The 20,681-nt window shown below is 42.5% G+C and overlaps 3 protein-coding genes across 8 annotated transcripts in view; 1 reads left to right on the top strand and 2 right to left on the bottom strand.

Annotated features, from left to right (window-relative positions):
- WFDC11 (WAP four-disulfide core domain 11) overlaps positions 1 to 20,681 on the bottom strand; it is an 82,511-nt gene that overhangs the window by 14,839 nt on the left and 46,991 nt on the right. Inside the window, exons 1-3 of one of the 6 annotated variants that reach the window (XM_053199894.1) lie at positions 5,646 to 5,779; positions 3,993 to 4,369; positions 923 to 1,045 (exon numbers count right to left, since the gene is read on the bottom strand). The exons of 3 other annotated variants lie outside the window; for them this stretch is intronic. In XM_053199894.1, coding sequence (XP_053055869.1) covers positions 923 to 982 — 60 coding nt within the window. In that variant the 5' untranslated portion in view covers positions 983 to 1,045; positions 3,993 to 4,369; positions 5,646 to 5,779. Of the gene's footprint in view, positions 1 to 922; positions 1,046 to 3,992; positions 4,370 to 5,645; positions 5,780 to 20,681 lie in introns of those variants that run through there. 2 more of the 6 variants (XM_027070220.2, XM_053199895.1) reach the window with 2 other exon arrangements.
- On the bottom strand, positions 5,935 to 7,537 carry LOC106969031 (protein WFDC10B). The gene is made up of 2 exons (XM_015065511.3): positions 7,140 to 7,537; positions 5,935 to 6,229 (listed from the first exon to the last, which is right to left on the bottom strand). The coding sequence occupies exons 1-2, from the start codon at positions 7,228 to 7,230 to the stop codon at positions 6,096 to 6,098; spliced, it is 225 nt and encodes a 74-aa protein (XP_014920997.2). The 5' UTR covers positions 7,231 to 7,537; the 3' UTR covers positions 5,935 to 6,095.
- Positions 13,290 to 19,172, top strand: WFDC13 (WAP four-disulfide core domain 13). The gene is made up of 3 exons (XM_027070221.2): positions 13,290 to 13,377; positions 16,119 to 16,269; positions 19,055 to 19,172. Exons 1-3 carry the CDS (start codon positions 13,290 to 13,292, stop codon positions 19,170 to 19,172), a joined length of 357 nt encoding a protein of 118 aa, XP_026926022.2.

Raw genomic sequence — 20,681 nt, 5'->3', positions numbered from 1 at the left:
GTATATGTATACGATGGAGTATTACTCGCCAATCAAAAAGAATGAAATCTTGCCATTTGCAACTACATAGATGGAACTGGAGGGTATTATGCTAACTGAAATTAGAGAAAGACAAGTATCATATGACTTCACTCATATGAGGGCGTTAAGACACAGAACAGATGAACACAAGGGAAGGGAAGTAAAAATAATATAAAAACAGTGAGGGGGACAAACATAACAGACTCTTAAATATGGATAACAAACAGAGGGTTACTGGATGGGTTGTGGGAGGGGGATGGGCTAAATGGGTAAGGGGCACTAAGGAATCTACTCCTGAAATCACTGTTGCCCTATATGCTAATTTGGATATAAATTTAAAAAAAATAAAAGAGAAAATTAAAAAAAGAAAAATGGTTAGATTTATGTGTATTTTATCACAATAAAAGTAGAAAAATTATAGTGGAAAATCCTGTGACTATTTTAAAATTTAACATTTATAATGAATATTTTCCCATAGTCTTAAATATTTTCTACAACTCCATTGATTAAGAGATCGGTCTGCCAATTAATCACCAGTTATTGACATCTTGGTTGTTCCAGTTTTTCCCTATTGTAAGCAATCATTTCACTATTATTAGTTACATTCTTATAACTAAATCCTTGAGCATTTCTTTATTCCTTGGGAAAGCCAATGTGAGAAGAAATGAAAATACACACAATTTAATCTGTGCATAAATGTTGCCAATTCTCCCTTCATAATGTTTGGGTTATACTTGCACCAACAGAATATGGGTCAACCCATTTTCCCTCATCCTGACCCTGAACCATAGATGATCCAGAATGTCATTCAGAGGAGCCAATGTATTATCGATTGGAAGTGCACAGTTGTATAGTGTCATACTCACAGACCTTAGGTTCATCAGACAGATTTGAAACTCACCTCCACCACTTGCTGACTGAAAGACTTTAGGTAAGTCGTCTCATTTCTCTGAAACTTCATTTACTCACATGTAAGAATGGGAAGAATAGAGTTCATCCCATCAGGTGTTATAAGATCTTTTTCCTAAAACAAAACAAAACAAAACAAAACGAAAAATACAGCTCAACAAGGAAAGCAAATAAATCAATCTATAACCCATAGCCACAGCCTAATGAGGAAATAGAGAATGCTACAAACTTCAAACAATCTGTGAGCAGAGAAATAAAACACTCATATCCAGCAGATTTGGATTAGTAGTGTTGGCATCCACATAGATGCAATGTGAAAATTAATAAAGGAAAACCTCACTGAAATGGAGTTGGGAGGCCACCAGGGGGCGTGCTCCTACCACACTACTTGTTATCAATTGCTGACCCAACAGGAAATGTTCCCAGAAAGTGGATAGTACCTTAGCTTTGTTGTCACAGCAAGACGAAAGGTGTTCCTCCTCCCCTGGCAATAGCCCACCCAATATGAGACTATCACAACCAATGAAAAGCCATTCTAGTTGGAACTCCCTGTTAATTCCCACTTTCCTCTATAAAAGAACCTTCCTCTCCTTTCTTCTCTGGACTTGCCTATTCTTCTGTTGAAGCTTGTTAGCCCTGATTTGCAATTCTCTGCTATTTCCAAGTTAACCTATTCTTGCTGGTAAAAATAACTGACAGTTTTATATTTTAGGTTAATGGCAAAGACATACACAGATTGTATGGAAATGAGATATGAGCAGGGGGCTTAGCATAGAACACAAGGCTGATACCTGGTAGATCAGGTCTCTCTGGTTCCTAAGAAACCATAAGGAAGGGACCCAAGGGACCCAAATAGGCAGATATTAAAAGACACCACTTCTTAGGGAATGCATGTGTGGAAAGGGGAGCCCCTGTCGGAGACTTAGTGGCAGCAGGCAAGAATGAAGCAAGAGGAGATATCAGTGGGTCTTTGGAGCCCAAATACCTGATTACATAGGTTGCTCATTTCCAGAAGAAATTATCTGATCAAGCCCAGTCTCATTTATACCATTTCTATTTGACAATGGACTGCCTCTATACACATCCCATTTTAAGACTTCATAGGTCAGATAGCTCCCAATTTGTGATGGATAATTCCAGTTTCAAAGTGACTCAATGTCCCATGGTCAGGCATTCAGTTTTTTTACTGGGGTCCACTAGCAAGAGATGCTTCTCAAATGGAAAGCACTTGTCAACAGAAGAGGACAAGGCTTGACCTCAATACTCCAAGTATGTGTTCTGTGATTCTCCTACTTGAGTATGCAAATGTTCTATCCAGCATCTTAATCCACCAGAGACACATTTAGTAAAATGCATAGGCTAGGTGCTAAGACCCAACTGGCAGGCAACTTTCAACATACCCTGGTCATGCTGCAGAATCTTTTCTTAATCTGGGTCTTATTCAAAACTAGTAGCCTTAAAAGGCACGAATAGACACTTTTCCAAAGAAGACATCCAGATGGCTAACGGACACACAAAAAGATGCTCAACATCACTCTTCATCAGGGAAATACAAATCAAAACCACAATGAGATACCACCTCACACCAGTCAGAATGGCAAACATTAACAACTCAAGCAACAACAGATGTTGGCAAGTATGTGGAGAAAGGGGAATCCTCTTGCACTGTTGGTGGGAATGCAAACTGGTGCGGCCACTCTGGAAAACAGTATGGAGGTTCCTCAAAAAATTAAAAATAGAATTACCCCATGACCCAGCAATTGAACTACTAGGTATTTATCCAAAGGATACAAAAATGCTGTTTCGAAGGGGCACCTGCACCCCAATGTTTATAGCAGCACTATCGACAACAGCCAAAGTATGGAAAGAGCCCAAATGTCCACCTACTGGTGAATGGATAAAGAAGATGTAACGCACATATAAATGGAATATTGCTCGCCCATCAAAAAGAATGAAATCTTGCCATTTGCAACAATGTGGATAGAACTAGAGTGTATTATGCTAAGCAAAATAAGTCAGTCAGAGAAAGACCAGTATCATATGATTTCACTCATATGTGGAATTTCAGAAACAAAACAGATGAACACAGGGGAAGGGAAGCAAAAATAAGATAAAAACAGAGAGGGAGACAAACCATAAGAGACTTTTAAATACAGAGAACAAACTGACGGTTGTTGGCGGGGTGTTGGGTGGGGGGATGGGCTAAACGGGCAATGGGCATTAAGGAGGCATTGGTTGGGATGAGCACTGGGTGTTATATGTAAGTGATGAATCACTAAGTTCTATTCTTGAAATTATTATTATACTATATGTTGACTAACTTGGACTTAAAAAAGAAAAAAACTCTGGGGGTGCCTGGGTGGCTCAGTTGGTTAAGCGGCTGACTTCAGCTCAGGTCATGATCTCGCGGTCCGTGAGTTCGAGCCCCGCATCGGGCTCTGTGCTGGCAGCTCAGAGCCTGGAGCCTGTTTCAGATTCTGTGTCTCCCTCTCTCTGACCCTCCCCTGTGCATGCTCTGTCTCTCCCTGTCTCAAAAATAAATAAAACGTTAAAAATAAATAAATAAATAAATAAATAAATAAATAAATAAATTAAGAAACTCTGAAAAAATAAAAAAATTTAAAAAACTAGCAGCCTTATATTTCCCAAGGAAATAGAGAATGCCCAAAAGTGACATTTGTCATCTCCAAAACCCAGAGGCCCAGCATGCGTTTTCTCTTGCTTCATGGTGAACAATACAAGGTGCAGGAAGTTGTCTCCTGTCTCAAGAGAATGTCTCCATATGACCTAGACCAGTGGATCTCTGAAAATACACCAGATAGAAAGTCTTATCCTCTGGCATGCACGTGATAAAGCATGTAGGATACCTACTATTTCCCCGTGGTCAGTTAGCACAATGTAAGTGACCTGAGAGACCAGCATGATGTCCTGTGGGATATCAAGTAATCAAAGTCTCTTCAACCTCTATCATGTCACAGGGCCAAGGAGATGACTTAGTCCTGACTAAGATAGTGAAGGCATGTGGCTGAGTCCCTGCATATGAGAAAGCTACTTCTAATTACCATGATGAGAACTTGCGAAGAAAAAATTTGCTAAAGCATGTCTGGGGCATGAGAAGAGAATGGTGCAGAAACCAGGGCAACTGCAAGGCCATTGTTTCTCACAGACAGACCAGCCTGATCAACGATTCTCCTCATCTGGGACTTGGCTTTCTGGAGACCCAAGCCATGGCACAATTTACATTCGCTTCCTCCTCTGCCTCCATGAGATTCAGGGTCTTGCAGGGGTCCCCACTCCTCCGCTTGATCTACCACAGGGGCACACAGTTGTCCCATACCACAGAACTTGCAGTGCTGGCCAGGCAAGCACTCCTCCCAGCCAAAGCAGTCTAGGCGTGGCCTCTCGGTCCAGTGAGGCAATGTGGAGTGTCCAGAGAGCTCTGGGGAACAGGCCAAGACACGAGTTATCACAATGGAGAAAACCAGATCCTTCCAGTAGAATTCATGGTCTGGGGTGCTCACACTGGTGGCAAGGAATAGGTCAGCTGGCAGCATGGTGTACCCACATAGGAAGGAACACTTGTCATGGACATGGAGGTCATTCTCTATGTGGGCCCTGGCAGGTAACTTTGCCTCTCTTAATAGTCTCTCCCAGGGTGTTTGGGGGCATGGCCAAGCACTGGGAAGATGCTTGCAGAGTCAGGTTGTCTGAGGAAGCACCCGCTAAGATCTCCCGCAGGGTATGCCCTTACCATCCACCTACATCTGATGATGTCTGTGCTGCTAATGGATCATGATCTCTTTCCTACAGTCTCCTAGTCCCAGCTCCCGGGATAGGTGGAGAAGCTCCTCCAATACCAGGAGCTCCTCCAATACCAGGAGCTCCTCCAATACCAGAAGCTCCAATACCAGGAGCTTCTGAGGTGGGCCATAGACTCTGGCCTGAGGGATGCTGGTTTATTCTGTGGGAAATCCTCACTGATGCCCACAGGAAGCACTGCCCTGGAGTTTAACACTGCACACCAGCCTCCAGCAAGCCCTGCCTACCTGCCTGAGTTCTTCACACTTGACTCCAAGTCCCCTTTGGGCACATGTGACCTAGTCCCTGGATTTAGTCCCAGGACAACCTCAGAGGAGCTCTGCTTGCACAGAATTCCACTGATTCACCATGAGACCATGGGCAACACTCATACTGACTCCTTAGTGGCCAATTAATCCTTAGTAGCATCACGGTGAACCACCTGTTCCCCACCACCTGGCTTCTTTCTGGGTTAAAAGAGAGAGAGAATGAGACCATAAGGAGGAGGATTGGGGAAAGGTGGGGACCATTCATTTGATGGAAGACACTGAAGTCTCAGGTCCTGGGACCCCATTCCGTGCCCCATCACAAAAGAGGCCATATTGATGGAGGATGGGGTGGGAGACAATAGTGTAGGCACTCACTTCCACACCCATGTTCTCACAATAATGGAGGAGCAGTGAGCAAACAGGGAGTCCAGACGAACATCCTCCTCTAGCCACAACATGACCTCTCACTGTCTTTTGGCCTCAAGCATGTCACTTAACTCCCTGCGATTGGTTTTCTATCTTGTAAACATATGGTAATCTGAACCTCACAAGGAGGATGGGTAGAACAGGATGGAGGTGGATTAAATTTAAGAAGAAGCCTCCTTGGGGACCTCCTACTTTGTGCCCCAGAGTGTAGCCCCACCCCACCTCATGTTTAACTTGGCCCTTCTGACTCCAGGCTGAGGAGTGTTCTGGTTAGCATTGGAAGGTACCACACATGAGCAGTTTCTTCCCTGGCGTCACTGGTTCAATGAGCAGATCAACAATGAGGCTGGGCCTCGGGGCCCTGGTGGGGGAGCAGGGGCCAATGGGAGAGAAAATAAAGAAACATCACAAGGGGGGAGAGATCAGAGCCCTGGACCCAGAGAAGGGAGCGCTCTGGGGTCTGCACTGGGTCCTCAATGACTATAAGCCCTGGGAGTAAGATAGGCAGGTCTGTGGACATTTGTTCTGGTTTATTTGACAGGAACAAACAGTTCAGACAGGGTAAAGGTGTACTCCCGTTGACATCCTGGTGCCCAGGATCTGAGGTCCTTGTGCTTTGATCTGTATAGAAGTTTGGGGGAGCAGAATGCAAAGTCCAGCGCCCTCACCCCCTCACTGGAGGCTCATGCAAACGTTCCCACAGGAGGTTGAACAACATACAGTATTTGCTTTTGGACACTTTAGTAAATATGAACAGTGATTACTGCAAAGATACACGCTGGGCTTCTTCTCACAGGCCTTTAGACCTAAAAAGAGCAGAATCAGAGTCAGTGGAACCAGATCCCTCAAGAGCACTCCTCTCAAGCTTAAATCCTCTCCCAAAAACCCTAAAACCCAAGTCCTACTCATGATGCTCTTGAACTTTTCAGGGAACGCAATTTCTTCCCTTTACCCAAACCTGGTGATTGTAGTATCTTAAATCCTATATCCCCCCACCCACACACCTTCTGCCCCAACAGATCTCAATGCCTGGCCTCCCTGGGCCCTCTCCTTTCTCTGCAGACAGGAACCTGTCTCCCATGTTAGTCATGGTCTTGGTGAAGTCACCCCCATAGAATCTACACTCTGAGAACTCAGCAAAGTCTGAGACACCCTGCAGACCCTCTCACTCCCCAGGATTTGCAGGGTCCAGAGAGGAAGATGACCTGTCACTGTGTCCAGGACCCCTGCCCCTTCCCAGAAAATACCACTTGCACTATTTCCCTTCTGCTGCCACCATCCTGGTCCTCTGATGAGAACTTTGACTTGACCCTGGACACCCCAAAGCTTATTTTCCCAGGGCCCTTTCATTCTGTACCCACTCCCATCAATATCTCCGGATCTTTAGAGATCACATATGTGCAGAAATCCAAGAATAGTGGTTGGGTGTCCCCAAGTGATTTTCAGCCCTGATGTACCTTTCACTACACTATGTACCATTTGTGTCCTAGTATTTGGAATGGAGAGTCAAAAGACGTAGGCTCCCCCCCACCCCCATTATTGTTCCCAGTGCGGGGTAAAGGGGCCAGAGGGCCATAACTTTGGACGACCCAGAGTCTTCATAGTGCTGTAGTCAGAGCAGGATGTGCTGAAAGGTTCCAGTTTCCAGGTCCTCCCCAGAAGCGACACAGCACCTCTTGCCCCCTTCCCTCCCCACCCCCTTAGTCCATCACCTACCCTGCATCCTGTTCAGTTTACGGTGCCCTCCCTGGGCCTGTAGCAGCAGCACAGAGAGGAGAAGCATGGGCAGGAGAGCCTGGGTTGGCATGACTCTGGCCAGAGAGGAGAGCTCTCAGTCTGGCACAGGCTTCCCTGGAGAGCTGGGTGGTTATCCCAGGCTCCTCCCTGCTTCCACTGGCCAAAGACATTTCCTCTCCTTTGCCTGCCTTTACCATGACCTTTTCTCTGTGGCACTAGGGCTTCTGCAGACAACTCTCCTTTCACACGTCTAAACCCCTCTTTTGCACACAAAATTTTTTTCCCTGAAAGAAATAATATTTCTATATTCTAATTATAAAATAATTTACAGAAAAGAAGAAACATTATTTTTGCAGGAAGATATAAAAACAACCTCAGTCCATCAATGGTTGAATAGATGAAAAAGATGTGGTGTGTATATATATATATATATATATATATATATAATATATTATATTATATATAAATATATATTATTATATATTTATATAATATACAATATGTTATATATAATATATATACATTATTTAGCCCTGAGAAGGGAGGAAATGCTGCCATTTTTGACAACGTGGATAAAACTTGAGGCATTGTGTTAAGTAAAATGTCAGACAGAAAAAGATAAATATTGTATGATAACACCTCTATATGGAATCTAAAAATGCTGAACTGTTAGAAACAGAGAGTAAAATGATTGGCTGGAGACTGGAGAATGGGTAAATGTTGGCAAAGCGTATAAACTTCTAGTTATAAGATGAATAGATTTGGGGATCTAACATACAGCATAGTGATTATAGATAACAAGACCATATTACCTAGTTGAAAGTTGTTAAGAGAGTAGATCTTATGTGTTCTCACTACAAATAAGAAATGATAAGTAAGTGATGTGATGGAGTGGTAGATCATTTTACAATATATAAGCATATCAAATCCACACATTGTACACCTTAAACTTATACAATGTTATATCAATTATATCTTAATAAGGCTGGAAAACAATATATTACATATATAATTTCATATATTACACACATGTATTTTTTCCTGCTTGAAAAAATTTTGAAATAGATCAATTATATCTTAATAAAGTTTAAAATATATATTAACACACATTTTCCAGATTTATTAATATATATTAATTCTAAGTAATTAATATAATAAAAAATGTTATATACAGAGAGACTAGAAGAGGACATGGGAAGAATAGGAGCACACAGTAAGTATCTTAGAGCTCAGACAGAAGAGGAGATCTGTCAGCCAAGAGCCCAGGGCAGGTTCTCCAGGAGAAGGTGGTTATTGAGTGTAAATATTGTGGAGAAATATTATATGCTCTCAGAAATGAAGAAGTTGACTTTCCCCTAAGAGGAGAAAAAGGGGAAACCTGTGGACACTGGGCTCCCAATAGGCTGGGAAGCTGGGAAGAAGCTGGATAGCAGTGAAGATTTGAACCTTGTTTTGATATTCTAAACTCCAAATACAGTCTCCTTCAGTACACAGATATAGCTTATTTTTAAAAACTATGAAACTTTCATCTATAGTTTCAGTGATATATAATCAACCGCATTAATATAAAGAAGGGGGGAAAATTACATGATACTCTCAACTGAAACAGAAGAGACATTTTACAAATGCACCACATTCATGAAACTAGCAACAGAAAGAACTTCCTCAACATGATTAAAGGTATCTATGAAAAATACACCACTATCATCATATTCAGTGGTGAAAGAGTGAAAGCTTTCCGCCCAAGATCAGGAATAAGACAAAAATGCAACTGTCATTATTGCTGGTCGACATTGCACTGGAAGTTTTAGCCAAAGCAATTAAGCAAGAAAAAGCCATCTAAATTGGAAAGGAAGAAATAAAATTCTGTCTTTTTGCAAATGACATGATCCCATGTAGAGAAATTCCCCAAGAATCCACACAAAAAATTAGTAGAGCTAATAAACAAATTCACCAAAGTTGCAAAGTATAAAAATAACAACACACACAAAAATCAACTGTGTTTCTATACATCAACAGTTAGCAATCCAAAAGCAAAATTAAGAAAACAATTCAATTTATAATGATACAAAATGATAAAATATCTAGGAATAAATGTAACCATGAAGGTGAAAAAACTTGTGCACCAAAAAATACAAAACATTGCTGAAAGAGATTAAGGAAGACCTAAATAAATTAAAAGACATCCCACATGTGTGGATTGGAAGATCTAAGGTGTTAAAATGGTGATGCAATGGAATCCCACATAAAATTCCAATGGCTTTTTTTTTTTTTGCAGAAATGAGGAAGCCAAACCTCAAATTCACATGGAATTTCAAGGGGCATGCCATATACACAAAAACATATTGATAAAGTACTACAAATTGGAGAACTCACATTTCTCAATTTCAAAACTTACTACAAAGCTACAATAATGAAGAGTGTGGTACTTGCATGAGGACAGACATATAGATTAACAAATAAAATTGAGGGGTGCCTGGGTGGCTCAGTGGTTGAGCGTCCAGCTTCGGCTCAGGTCATGATCTTATGGTCCGTGAGTCCGAGCCCCACATCAGGCTCTGTGTTGACAGCTCAGAACCAGGAACTTGCTTCAGATTCTGTGTCTCCCTTTCTCTCTGCCCCTCCCTTGCTCACACTCTGTCTCTCTCTCAAAAATAATAAACATTAAAAACAAAAACAAATAGAATCGAGAGTCCAGAAATAAACCCACACATCTATGGCCAATGATTTTTAACAAGGGCATCAAGACCAAGAATAGTCGCATCAACAAATGGTATTGAGACCATTTGCAAAAGATATCTAAATGCAAAAGAATGAAACTGGAACCCTATATCACACCATATACAAAAATTAATTCAAGGTTGATCAATGATTTAAATATAAGAGCTATAAAATTCTAAGATGAAAGTGTAGAGGTAAATCATCATGACCTCGTATTAGGCAAGAAATGGCATCAAAAGCATAGCAACAACATCAACAAAATAGGTGAGTTGGACTTCATCAAAGTTAAGAACACTTGTGCACCAAATGACTATCAAAAAGGTGAAAAGACAACACATAAAGTGGTAAAATATATTTGAAAAATATGTGTTTGATAAAAGTCTAATATCTGGAATATAAAAATAACTCTTCCAATTCAAAGAAGATAAACAACCCAGTGACAAAGTTGCAAAGGACTTGAATAGACATTTCTCCAAGGAAGAAACAGAAATGGTCAGCAAGCACATGAAAAGATGCTCAACATCATTAGTTATTAGGGGAATGCAAGTCAAAACCACAAGTAAATACCACTTCACACTCTCAGGGATGACTATAAACAAAGGAGGAGGAGGAGGAGGAGGAGGAGGTGGAGGAGGAGGAGGAGGAGGAGAGGAAGAAGAAGAAGAAGAAGAAGAAGAAGAAGAAGAAGAAGAAGAAGAAGAAGGGAGGGAAGAGAATAAGAGTTGGCAAGGATGTGGAGAAATTGGAACTCCTATGCATTAGTGATAAAAAATGTATGTTAAATAGTTCAACAACTGTAGAAGCAGCCTGAAATTTCCTCAAAAGTTAAACATATAACCCATCAATTCCACTGCTAGCTATTATACCCAAAAGAATATGTATATATACATATATATGTATATATGTATATCTATATATACTAAAAAGAAGTGAAAATAGGTGCTAAAAAAATTACTTGTACACAAACATTTGTAGTGCACTATTTGCAATCACCAAAGGATGGAAACAACCCAAATGTCCATCAACAGATGAATGGATAAGCAAGTTGTGGCATATACATGCAATGGAATATTATTCAGATATAAAATGAATAAAGTACTGATACATACTACAATGTGAATGAACCACAACAACCACAGAGATAACACTCCTCACTTATTTTGGCAAAAATTCAAAAACACGACCATACAGTCTGTTACGGGAAACACCCATGCTCACATGGTTGGTGGCAGTACAAAATAGCATAAACTTTATGGAGTAGAATTTAGTGATATCTAACCAAAGTACGTATAAATTTACCCTTTTAGGCAACAAAAATACCCACAAACACTTACCCTGATGTTACACCTTCAACAATACAGAAAATATGCATATGGTTGTTCACTGAAGCATATTTGTAATAGCAAAATCTTGGAAAGTACATAAATGCCCATTGAAAGGAGATTGGCCAAATGTACACGGTAGTGTAGAACACAGCTGTAAAAAAGGAGAAATTGCAGGGCGCCTGGGTGGCGCAGTCGGTTAAGCGTCCGACTTCAGCCAGGTCACGATCTCGCGGTCCGGGAGTTCGAGCCCCGCGTCGGGCTCTGGGCTGATGGCTTGGAGCCTGGGGCCTGTTTCCGATTCTGTGTCTCCCTCTCTCTCTGCCCCTCCCCCGTTCATGCTCTGTCTCTCTCTGTCCCAAAAATAAATAAAAAACGTTGAAAAAAAAAAAAAAGAGAAATTGCTATGAGCTGCCTTAGGGTAATTTTCAGGATATATTGTTAAATGAAAACAACAAAGTGCAAGTGAGTATATTTGTGCAAGAAAAAAAAAAGGAAATTAAAGATTCGGGTAACTAATTATCTTTATCTTACACAAAATTTCCCACATGTTTGATAAAGTCTGCTCTTCAGCACATTCTATGAGGTTAGTGCAAACTTACTACAAAACCAAGCAAGGACAGTATGAGAAAGGAAAGTTACAGGCACAGTTTTCTTATGAATATAGATATAAAATCCCTTAAAAATTGGAAGCTGAACCAAATGATATGAAAAATGATAATATAAAATGATCACATTAGATGACTGGAGAAATGCAAGAATGGTTTAATGTTAGAAAATCTGAAATGTAATTCAACACATTAACAGAAAAAAAGCAAAAATATAACTTCACATAAATTAAGGAAAATTTTCTTGTCAGGAATGAAAGAGAACTTTCTGGACCTGATAAAAGATGTTTATGAGAAACCTAAAACAGATACTACCCTAAAAGGGGAAATTCAAGAAGCTTTTATTTTTACTTACTTACTTACTTACTTATTTTAGAGAGAGAGAGAGTAAGTGCATAAGTGGGGGAGCGGGGGAGTGGGGCAGAGAGAGAGACAGAGACAGAGAGAGAGAGAGAGAGAGAGAGAGAATCTTAAGCAGGCTCCATGCACAGCATGGAGCCCCACACAGGGCTTGATCCCACAACCCTGGGATCATGACCTTAGCCAAAATCAAGAGTTGGACACTCAACTGACAGAGCCACCCAGATGCCCCAAAAAGCTTTCGTTTTAAATCAGGTGTCAGACAAGAATATGCACATCCTCACTTCTATACAATAATGTATAGAGGCCCTAGTCTGCACAAGAAGGCATTAAGAATGGCATAAAGTTTTTTTTTTAATTTTTTTTTAATGTTTATTTATTTTTGAGAGAGACAGAGACAGAATGTGAGTGGGTTAGGGGCAGAGAGAGAGGGAGACACAGAATCTGAAGCAGGCTCCAGGCTCTGAGCTGTCAGCACAGAGCCCGACACGGGGCTCGAACTCACGAGCTGCGAGATCATGACCTGAGCTGAAGTCGGTCACCTAACCGACTGAGCCGCACAGGCGCCCCAAGAATGGCATAAGTTTAAAGAGAAAAATACAATTGTCATCATTTGCAGATGATGACCACCCAGAACACTGCAAGGAACACACCAAGAAATTAAGATGAACAGGGGGAGAATTTAGCAAGATAGCTAGTAACAGATCAATACACGAAAGTCATTTCTCTACATTAGCAACAGACAGAAAGAAATAACCAAAAAGTTGCCATACTGCTTACAATTTTATTTTAAAAGTCCAAGTCTCTAGGAATAAATATAACAAAGACATGCCAGAACTCTGCATGGGAAGAATTGTTAAAATTTTGCGAGAGGACAGCAACAAGATGGATGAGAGACATAACAAGTCCAAAATTAGGGGATAAAATGGGTGTGAATTTGAAAACACTACCTGTCCCTGGGGTGGGTGTGGTTGGGAGGCACTTGGATGTGTCACTGGAATACACAATGAATGACCATGCCTCTAATTTGCTCTCTCTTTCTCTCTTCTCGTTTGAGCTGTGCCTGGTCAAACCCAGCAGTCCTCAGCCAGGACTTACCAACCCATCCTGCCAGCAGCATGAAGCCTGTGCTGTTTCTTCAACTTCTGCTGTTGATTCACTTAGCACCTCAGCGGGTGTCTGGGAGTCCCAAGCAACATTTTATGAGTACGTGTTGGGTCTGGGCTCCAGGGAGGGAAGCAGCATTTGTAGAGATGAGAGGATCTGAGGGCTGAGGATACACATTGTGAAAAAAATATAGTATCATGTTCAGAGGTCCAAGAGTTATTGTCAGTAACATCCAGGTTTGAATCCCTACTGTGTGCTTACTGAGTGGTCTTGGACAAAAGTATCTGGGACTCAGATTTTATCTTTGCAATTGATACAATGATCTTGGGACAGTTGGGAGGAGAAACTGAGATAATGCATGCACACAGAGTGCACTCTTACTGGACCATGGTAAATGCTCAATAAGAATTAACTACCGCAAATGTTATCAGCCTCATCATCCAGGTTATTCTTGCTGCCTAAGTTCCTTCACGGATGCATGCGCCAACTTTTCAAGCTTTAAAACAGAGAGGAAAATTACATTGGTAGAACTCGAGCTGTCACCTACATAATCTCTGCCTTGGAGAATGTTTTGGGAGGGAAGGAGAGAAAGCCTTACATTTTATTCCACATTTTTTTAAGTTTATTTCTTTGTTTTGAGAAAGAGAGAGACAGAGCACAGGTGGGAGAAGGGCAGAGAGAGAGAGAGGGAGAGAGAGAAAGAGAGAGACAGACAGAGAGAGAGAGAGAGAGAGAGAGAGAGAGAATCCCAAGCAGGCTCTGCTCTGACAGCACAGAGCCCAACACAGGGCTCAAACTCATGAACGGTGAGATCATGACCTGAGCCAAAATCAAGAGTCAGACACTCAACAACTGAGCCACCCAGGTACCCCTATTCCACATTTTAAATATTCAGAGGGACCTGCACAATTGCCACTGACTGTCATCAATGGCAAAGTACAGAGTCCATCTCAGCAGCCACCATTGCCCAGCTCAACCTAACAAGAGTGCTGACCATGTTATGTTGACTTTGACCAATGCCAAATGGGAAATGAACTATTATCCATCATACCTGCACCCTTCTATGAAGAGAGCATCCTCAGAATACTGAGGCTCAGAAGAGGGATGTGAGTACTATCTCAGGTGTACAGGGAGGGAAGGTCCTGTTTTAGGGGTCTCAGAGAGGGCACGCAGATTTGTAAGACTGAGGGAGGCTAAACTAGATGCAAGAGAATGGGGGAATCCAGGGTAGAGTTAATTGGAGAATAAACGACTAAATTTTTTTTAATTTTCTTATGTTTATTTATTTGTGAGAGTGAGAGAGACAGAGCATGAGCTGGGGAGGGGCAGAGAGAGAGGGAGACACAGAATGCGAAGTAGATTCCAGGCTCTGGGCTGTCAGCACAGAGCCCCACGCAGGGCTTGAACTCACAGGCCACAAGATCATGACCTGAGCTAAAGCTGGATGCTTAACAGACTGAGACACCCAGGGGCCCCTCAAGGACTAAAATTGGAAAGGAAATACAAAGAGGGGTCCTGAAAGACTAGTAAGTCTTTGTGAGTAAAATTGGGACCAGATACCCAGAAAAGGAGGCAAAACTTGAGAAGATCTGCCTCTCTGAGATCCCTGGCTCACAGACTCCTTCCCCACACTGTTCCATTGATTCCCCAAGCTCCCCCAAAGTGGGGGCCAGTTCCAATTTCTTGCACTGAACTAATGAGCCATGGGATGACTTGGAGACCCAGGGTGAGCTTCATACTGGTCTCTGCCAAGTTGTCAATAGCTTGGGCCTTGGCTTTTTCCTCTGGTGCCATTTGCTGTTACAATTATAGCCCCCAACTTCATCATCATTTGTTCCTTCCAGGTCAGTATGATATCTTATGGATCCCCTCCTAATTGCAAATACTTGCAAAGGAATAAGTCAACAGGGGTTTATAGAACGCTCCACCTATGACATTTGCCCTGAGAAAGGGCAAGTCACAAGGTACAAAAATTAAGGCCTGGCCTGGCTTCAATAAAGGGGTTTATGGTGCCTATTCTTAATGCCATGGAGTTCAAGAACAGAAAGAAGATTGTGAATTGGAGCCCTGCAGTAGGATCTCCTGGTGTAGGTGGTCTGGACTTTGACCCAAGAACTAAGAGATGGGAGAAATGGGATGTTAGCATGAAGATTCTTATTCTTTTCTAATAGTACAAAGTGGGGGCATCCTGGTTCTCTGGCTTCCTTATCAGAAGAGACCTGGGAGGAAAGAAAAGCCAATCTTTGTACCCCATTCTGAAATGCCCACCCTCAACTCCATGAAATAAGTCACCCTCAGAACTCATTTGTGATTTGGGTTCTAGCATTCTGATGCCAGTATCATCAGTTTACTGTGTGGTCTTCGCCCTTTCCCAAAATCTTCCTTCCCACTCATTCTTCCTACACACAAATAATACATGTTAGGTCAACCCTGAGATAAACTATGTTGTTAATGAAAGTTCGTACAACTTGTTTGGGGCTATGCAATGAGTCAGTGCAAATGCACCTACACACCCCTCTCTTGCTCACCACACACTGTTCATTCCCTTGAACCGGACCCAGCCAGGGTCTATAAGATATCTGGTCTGCAAGGAGGTGAATCACCAGTGGGTGTAGGGTTCTGCCTACCTCTGTCTTCAATCAGATACCCAGAGTTCTTGGTTTTCCCTGCTGAGAACTCAGAGAAAGGCAAGAGCTACAGACAAAATCTGATTCCACTTCCCTATAACCACAGGAGAAAGATCAGGGTGGCTGATTGCCTGGAAGTTCCTTAGGCTTTTGGAGTTCTGAATGTTACTCCAGCCTACTTTAAGCCCTTCTCTTTCCTGTTCTGTGTTCCAGGGAGTATCTTGGAACCGCCACCCTGCAAATCAGACCCTGAAAATTGTACTCATTTCTGTACATTGCAGGAAGACTGCCATAAAGGATTTCAGTGCTGTTCTGCCTTCTGTGGGATAGTCTGTACTCTAAACATAAATATAAACCATGACAGGTAAGGGGATTCTCATTCCCAGTTCTGATCCAGCTGCCATTTGGGAATTCAACAGAAGAGTCTCTTACCAGCCCCTACAGTGGAACTATTTTTTGAACATTCACCTTCTCTTTACCAACAATAATTTCCTTAAATGTCCTGACAAAAAGAGCCTTCCTCCACTCCCAAACTTGTCTCCTCATCACCACATCTGTGAATCTCTGAATATGCCTCTCTGAACTCACCCAAAAACCCATCCACAGACGCTGCCTTGTCCCAGAATCCACTTTTATCCAGAAGCCTGGGACATTATATCTGCAAGTCTCACCCAAATCTCAAAGTCAATCTGTTTTTTCTGGTTTTGCTTTCCCTCTTTCATCCAACACCAACCTTTGGCTCCCAGTGTTCCTGGGCACTGCACATCCTCCAGCCTGAGCAAAACTTTGGTTATTTGCTGAGGCATTAACGCTGGCCCCAAGTCTGCTGAATGGAAGTGCTTCCAGAGCAGAGAAAGGGCATTAAAGAGCTATGAGACATCTGGTTTTCTATCTTCCAACTATGTCTTTCTATGACCTTGAGCAACACATGTTTGCCTTTCCTATGTTCGTCTTTGTTTTTCTCATGCATGAGATAAAGACTCTTTAATTCAGCCTTACGAGATTGCTATAAAGACCCACAAGGCAAGAGACTCAACCAGTGACCTTCTAAGCTGTCTTGTTTACTGCTGTATTCCCTGCCCTGAGCACAATACCCAACATAGGACACAAGGAACAGAGTGATGAAGTAGGGGCCCAGAGCCAGATACCCAGACCCAAATCCTGGCTCTATCACCTCTTAGCTGAGTGATCTCAGACAACTTAATCAACCTCTCTCTGGGCATCAGCTTCCTCATCTTTAAGACTGGAACAAGACTGAGATTAAATTAGATAACCCATGCAAGCTCTAAAAACGTTACTCATGACAGATTAATTACTCAGTAAATTTTGCAATTAGGCAACCACTTCTTTCTTAAGAGGTGGGCCTTTGCAGTGAAACTTCACATGTTTCCAGGCTCTAAAGTGGAATGCAGAAGCATAAGTAAGACTTTTTGTTGTCACTTGGTTCTTTGAGGTTCTGCTTTCTCTATGGCAGGAAAATTTAGCTTTATGGTCTAGTTTTAATGATGGAAGTAATGGAAAAATTAAATAACTATATTTCTTTTTTAAATTTTTTTAAAGTTCATTTATTTATTTTGAGAGAGAGAGAGAAGCAGAGAGAAAAGGAGAGAGAGAATCCCAAGCTGAGTCCACTGCCAGCATGGAGCCCAACCCAGGGTTCGAACTCACGAACCAGGAGATCATGACCTGAGCTAAAACCAAGAGTCAGACATGTAACTGGCTGAGCCACCGAGGCACCCCTAAATACCTACATTTCTAAGAACAAAACTTAACCAGAGAATACTTGAAAATATTTTTCTTCTACAGAACCAAACACAGGAACATAAGAAACATCATGGCTGGTAACTGAGGCATGTTTCTCAGAGCATTTTGTAAGTATGGGGGTTTGGCCTGAGATTCCCAGCATAGCCTTTTCCAGTTTTCCTCCTCTAGCCTCTCCAATATTCCTGCAATGTCAGAATAGCCTTTTGTCATCCCAGTTTCACCCTTCTCCATTACTCCCCGCACACACACCGCCACCGTTTATGCTCTCATTCCCTGGAGCGGGATGTGGTCCAGGGTGAGTTCTACCTCACAGAGCAACATAAGGAGGCAGAGTCATGGCCCCAGGGGAACACAGGGCCCTCACATCTGAGCCATTGCCAAGGATCAGGTTCTGTCAGCCTGAGGGTTAATGATGTCCTAGGCAGGAAGTCAAGCTGAGCCCTTCACACTCTGTGTGGCCTTAGTTTCCTCACACCTCTGAGACCATCAGCTTCCTCGTGTGAGAGATGAAGAGAACATCCATGTGTCAGGTTTTGCAAGGATTACATGAAGCCACGTGGAATGGAAGAACTTGATCGTTGCAAAGGGTCTGCAAAGGTTAGAAGCTGCCAGCAACCCACTCTTTATGGGTTTCAGATTTTGCCTCTTAAAAAAAAGGGGGATCATCTTTATTATTTTACAATGTTACAAGAAAGCTGAGCAAAATAGAGTCCTCTGTAGCTCCACCACCAAAACAAAGCTACAATTTATAATTTGGTGGATTTTGTTTTAGACTGGAAAAAGAGGAGGACCTTAGGGTCTTCTAACAGTCCTTCGGAAGTCACCAGAGTTTCCAAGGGTTATTTCAGCTTATACAATCCTTTCATTAACCCTGTACAAAGGAGTTTGATAAATGGTGAGAAGTGGAGTCCAGTGGAGGAATTTACGTGCATGAATACCACCTTGTTCAGACCCTGGTGAGTCAGCCATGCTAACTCCTCTGCACCTTGTAGATGATTAGGCACTCTGACCACACCCTGGCTCTCCTTCAGCGCATCCGCATTGTCACGTAATCCACGGCCTGCACAGTGGGAAGGTACTGAGCCTGTAATAAGAACCCAGGGGTTCTATCCAGGTGAGAGGTAACAGAAGGTGGCTGGTGCAACTATATAGAGTATTTTTATTGCAGTTTCAGGGTTGTGTGGCTACAGGTATATGAGCCGTAGCAAGCCTCATCTTAAGCATTGCCCAGAGAGACAAGACTTCATCTTCGACTAGCAGAAAAACACTGCCATAGACCTGAGTGTGTCTTCTGTAGAAATAGACATCCCCATCCTGTTATCTTCTGGTAGGCTCAGCTAAGACTGTGCCCTTTGATGTATTGCATTAACTGTGGTATCTGTTAGATCCCCATGTCGAATGTTTGCTCTCCCCAATCCTGCAGCCTGTCCTCTGGAGAACCGTTCCCCTCGACTGGCCACTACTGCTCTGGAGGAGCTGGTGTTGGCTGGGAAGCTCAAGTGAGGAAGGAGATAGCAGTGCCAGTGAGGACCTGAGAAAAATGCTCATCTTATTCCCAGAAAGTGCTGTGTTCAGCTGCCTATGGCGGTAAAATGGGCAGAACAGCCCCGGCATACCTTGCCAGTGTCTTCCATATAATCTGGGCTCTGGTGGGCGTGGCCAAGGGCTTCCAACTTTTTAAATGTGAGCTAATGTTTTAGCCATGCTTCACTTCATTTGGTCCCCATAGCAGCCATTATACCCAGTTTACAGGCAAGGAAACTGAGGATCATAAAGTCACATGCACAGCATTAACCAACGGGTCAGTAGTGGAGCTAGTATACAGGAATGTAAGTGCTTTAGGTCCTAGCTGCTCTGGGACTCAGTCCAGCTTTGTCCCTGCTGGCCTGGGGGAGCTGGGCATTTCCAACTCCTTGGGGCCTCAGTCTCTTCATTTATAAATGGAGCTGAATAACACCTACCTTCAGGAGTGTCATGAGATCAAATGAGATGATACAGGTAAAGCATGTACCACAGCACCTGATAGAGTCTGAGGAGAAGGTTACCATCATTGTTCATGTCTTCTCAATCCTTCTTTTATCCAAAATTCTTGTTTTAGAAAAGAATCAAAGTGTATCTTCCATCTGAAACTCTATGTTTTTAAAAAATTTCTCTAGGTTCCAAATAAATTAGCTCCCAGAGAAGATAAGCGGCATGTCTCTGACCTTGGAAACATCTAAGACGGAATCAACCATAGTTGTGGAAAGTACTCCATCCCTGAGAGATAGCATAATTAAACCATGTGATGAAGAACCAGATAATTCAACAATGATCTTGATTCCTCTACTAAGCCTCCAGAAACTAGGGAAGATGTTTCTTCCCCTGCAAATCCCATGGGAATGTGCCAGCTTGGAAATTTGTGGTCACCTAGTCCCACGATACCACTCCCGCAACCACATCCCATCCAAATGAACTTATTCCAAGATAAATTTATTACAATTCCATGTTGCACTCTTCTCTTCTGTTTCCCCCTTTCTAATCCAGCTGATCTCTGGTGACCCCTGACCCTGAGCTGGAAACATTGTTCAAAAACTCTACAGGCTCCTTCACTGCCACGAGCTGACCTGATGTGGTTCAAGGTGACTTCTCACACTAAGAGTGGCTGGTTCAAACTATAACTACCACTGTTTGAATCACCTGAGTTTGTTCTGTCCCTTACAAGAACACTGATCACAGGAGGCGATTTAAAGGTGAATTTATCTTGGGGCGCCTCAGTGGCTCAGTCGGTTGAGCATCCAACTTTGGCTCAGGTCATGATCTTGAAGTTCACAATTTCAAGCCCCACATTGGGCTTTGTGCTGACAGCTCAGAGCCTCGAACCTGCATTAGATTCTGTGTTTTCCTCTCTCTCTGCCTCTCTCCCTCCCTCTCTCTCTCTCTCTCTCTCTCTCAAAAATGAATTTAAAGGGGCACCTGGGTGGCTCAGTCGGTTAAGCGTCCAACTTCAGCTCAGGTCACGATCTCAAGGTCGGT

Source organism: Acinonyx jubatus, chromosome A3 (assembly GCF_027475565.1).
Source record: "Acinonyx jubatus isolate Ajub_Pintada_27869175 chromosome A3, VMU_Ajub_asm_v1.0, whole genome shotgun sequence".
NCBI classification, from domain to species: domain Eukaryota; kingdom Metazoa; phylum Chordata; class Mammalia; order Carnivora; family Felidae; genus Acinonyx; species Acinonyx jubatus.
Note: the sequence above shows the minus strand (reverse complement) of the source record. Positions and strands in the feature narration are given on the sequence as shown.

Excerpts from the sequence above, each read along its gene's own strand:
- LOC106969031 (XM_015065511.3), bottom strand. The coding sequence starts at position 7,230 with ATGCCAACCCAGGCTCTCCTGCCCATGCTTCTCCTCTCTGTGCTGCTG. Across the intron at positions 6,230-7,139 it reads TAAACTGAACAGGATGCAGG|GTCTAAAGGCCTGTGAGAAG; the intron begins GTAGGTGATGGA and ends TGCTCTTTTTAG.
- WFDC13 (XM_027070221.2), top strand. The coding sequence starts at position 13,290 with ATGAAGCCTGTGCTGTTTCTTCAACTTCTGCTGTTGATTCACTTAGCA. Across the intron at positions 13,378-16,118 it reads TCCCAAGCAACATTTTATGA|GGAGTATCTTGGAACCGCCA; the intron begins GTACGTGTTGGG and ends TCTGTGTTCCAG. Across the intron at positions 16,270-19,054 it reads ATAAATATAAACCATGACAG|ATCCCCATGTCGAATGTTTG; the intron begins GTAAGGGGATTC and ends GGTATCTGTTAG.